This window comes from Tupaia chinensis, unplaced genomic scaffold (genome assembly GCF_000334495.1).
Source record: "Tupaia chinensis unplaced genomic scaffold, TupChi_1.0 Scaffold000253_1, whole genome shotgun sequence".
NCBI lineage: Eukaryota > Metazoa > Chordata > Mammalia > Scandentia > Tupaiidae > Tupaia > Tupaia belangeri.
The window spans coordinates 284,535-287,119 of NW_006159733.1; the positions used below are offsets into that span (position 1 = coordinate 284,535).

Genomic DNA, 2,585 nt, shown 5'->3' on the forward strand with positions numbered 1-2,585 from the left:
TTTTTTTTTTTGTTGTTTTGTATGTCCTACGTTGCCACTTAGGAAGAGGAAATCCCAGAGTTTAAGGAAGAAAGTTTTAAAATCAGAACATTATTCCTGGTCATGCCTGATTAGGGCATTAGGACATTACCAGAGTTGCTAAGGACTGCTATGCTAAAAATCACAATGAAATAAAACAGATTAAGATCCAGAAGAAAAAGGTCACAGTTTCTGGGCACCCAGCGCAGCGTAGAACATCACTGAGGCGGCCCAGAATGCCAGCACAGTGAGGCCAGTTAGTGCTCACCTTGTAGATGGTGGTTCCCAGCTGCGCAGGAGACATGCTGACCACAACTCCTGCACTCTGAAGGGCGGAGATCTTCTCTTTAGCTCCACCTTTTCCTCCAGCAATAATTGCCCCTGCATGACCCATTCTCCTGCCAGGAGGAGCGGTTAAACCAGCAATGAAGGACACTACAGGCTTGGCGTTTGGACCCTGGGAAGAAAGCGGTATTTTGCTCACTCTAATGAAAAATTCAATCAAAACTGTACCTCACATTCATAACTCTGCCAGCAAATGGTAAATCACTTGAGCAAGGGAAGCCCAACATTCATCCCAAAAAAATCCAACACAAAATATTACGCTGTGATAGAAACCACTGCATTCTCCTTGGAGATGAATCAACTTTCTATACAAACTCAGAAAACAATCCTGAGCACATTTTAAAATCTACTGAATACTAAACTTCAATTTCACTGGCAAAAGTTGTTTTACAAACACAGCTGACTTTTTCATTTGAAAAACAAAAAAGCATATCTGAAAATATGTTATATGATGTGTGATAAATAATGACTTAAGACACAGATTAGGTCATTTGACTTCATCCTAATATTGTATCTTAATTCATTGTAAATTCATCCTTAATAAATGTACCAAAATAAAAAGATGAGGTGGGAAGTATTCTGGAAAAGACCTAGGATTCACAATCAATTTCCCACTGGCTAAAGCAGTATGACCTTGGAAATGCACACTGCTTCTCCAGATCTCTGCCTTCTCATCCAGGAAACAGAATGGCTCAACTACATTGGAGGGCCAACAGCTCTCTCCAATCCAAAATTCTTGTCTAAGAAGGAACATCAAGACTGATTTGATTCAACAAAACCAATAAATAAATTTTTTATGCTTTAGATTTATCATATAGTCAAAGAAATAACATAAAATGTCTATATACCAACCAGTTAAGAGATACTATAAAGCAATAAATGAGTACATGGTTAAGTTTCACAATAAATGTTCACCACATTCTAATGGGAGTCCAGAGGTAATAAGGGATCCTGGTAAAACAGGTCAGGCAGAGAGGTTGAACACAAATGAAATCTGAGAGTCTTCACCCAGACTCTTTCATCTTCTTTCTAGATCAGGGATGGGCAAATCATTTTGTCTGGGGGTCTCTTACACCTATATTATCAAGGATATCAAACAGCTTTTGTTTTTGTTTTTTTTAAGTTTTATTTATTCATTCACTCATTTCATAAACAAGAGAGACAGCGAGTAACCCCAAAAAGGTCTTGACAATGTGATCCATTCCCCACCTCAACAAACCCTAGATTACTGGCAAATGTGTGCCCAGCATACTCAGAGAAGTCTCCAGACTTGAACTGTGAACATTCCCTTTGTAAGTCAGCCTCATGGAGTGTCGCATTTTACTACTGCATCACAATCTGGCCCCACAGGAGCATTTGTTTACGTAGATTACATCTAATGATAACACTGCATTATAATAGAAAATAAAACCGAAAATTTGTAATTATTTGTTCACTTAATAAACTAACTTTTAAAAACTATTTTAAAACTTTTAGTAGGAGGGGCACTATTTTATAACTTATTTTTGTAATTCTTAAATATTTAACTTAATAAAAGACAAATAGATTCTATATCTGCTTTTGCATTTAAACTGTTGCAATATATTACCCTGGCTGAATAAAAAAATAAAATCTGACCTCACACAGATACGTAGTAGAAAAAGGAAGAAATATTTTAATTGCCCCAGATATAACTGTGGATATTCTTTGATACTACCCAAACCTCTTCTAAAGGTAATTTCTTAAAGGTTTGATGCAATGCTGGAATCTGAAACCTCAGAAATGAACTTTGTGTCCTTTGTTACACTGAAACCCATTTAGTCAGTGTTGTGCTCAGAAAAGATCTTTATACCTACAATGAGTGTTGTTTTGTTTGTGTTTTTAGCTAGAGGGCTCATATACTCACCAGACAGAGAGACAAAGGAAGAGAGAAGAAAGCACCCCACATGGGGAATGTTCATGCCACAAATCCCTTCTCCTCCATCTCTCCCTCCTTTGGGGATTTTGGTCAAGCACACACCTGTGCCCAGCGTGCTTCTCAAGCTGTTGAGTCCTGAATCGCACAGTGAACCATGTGAAATCCAGCCATCCCCACCACGAGGCTAGAGAGCTGGCTTCCCACAATGATTCTGTAATAGGCTTTAGTAAGTTAGAAAATACTGGTTCACTGAGTTACAGAGATCTTCCCCACAAATCACAGTCTTAAGTATCACTACCAATCTTATTAGAAAAGCATTTAAGTA

The 2,585-nt window shown here is 37.9% G+C and overlaps 1 protein-coding gene across 1 annotated transcript in view; it reads right to left on the minus strand.

Annotated features, from left to right (window-relative positions):
- Positions 1-2,585, minus strand: part of SUCLG1 (succinate-CoA ligase GDP/ADP-forming subunit alpha) — a 23,273-nt gene that overhangs the window by 2,025 nt on the left and 18,663 nt on the right. Inside the window, exon 8 of the mRNA XM_006149125.2 lies at positions 287-475. Coding sequence (XP_006149187.1) covers positions 287-475 — 189 coding nt within the window. The remainder of the gene's footprint in view (positions 1-286; positions 476-2,585) is intronic.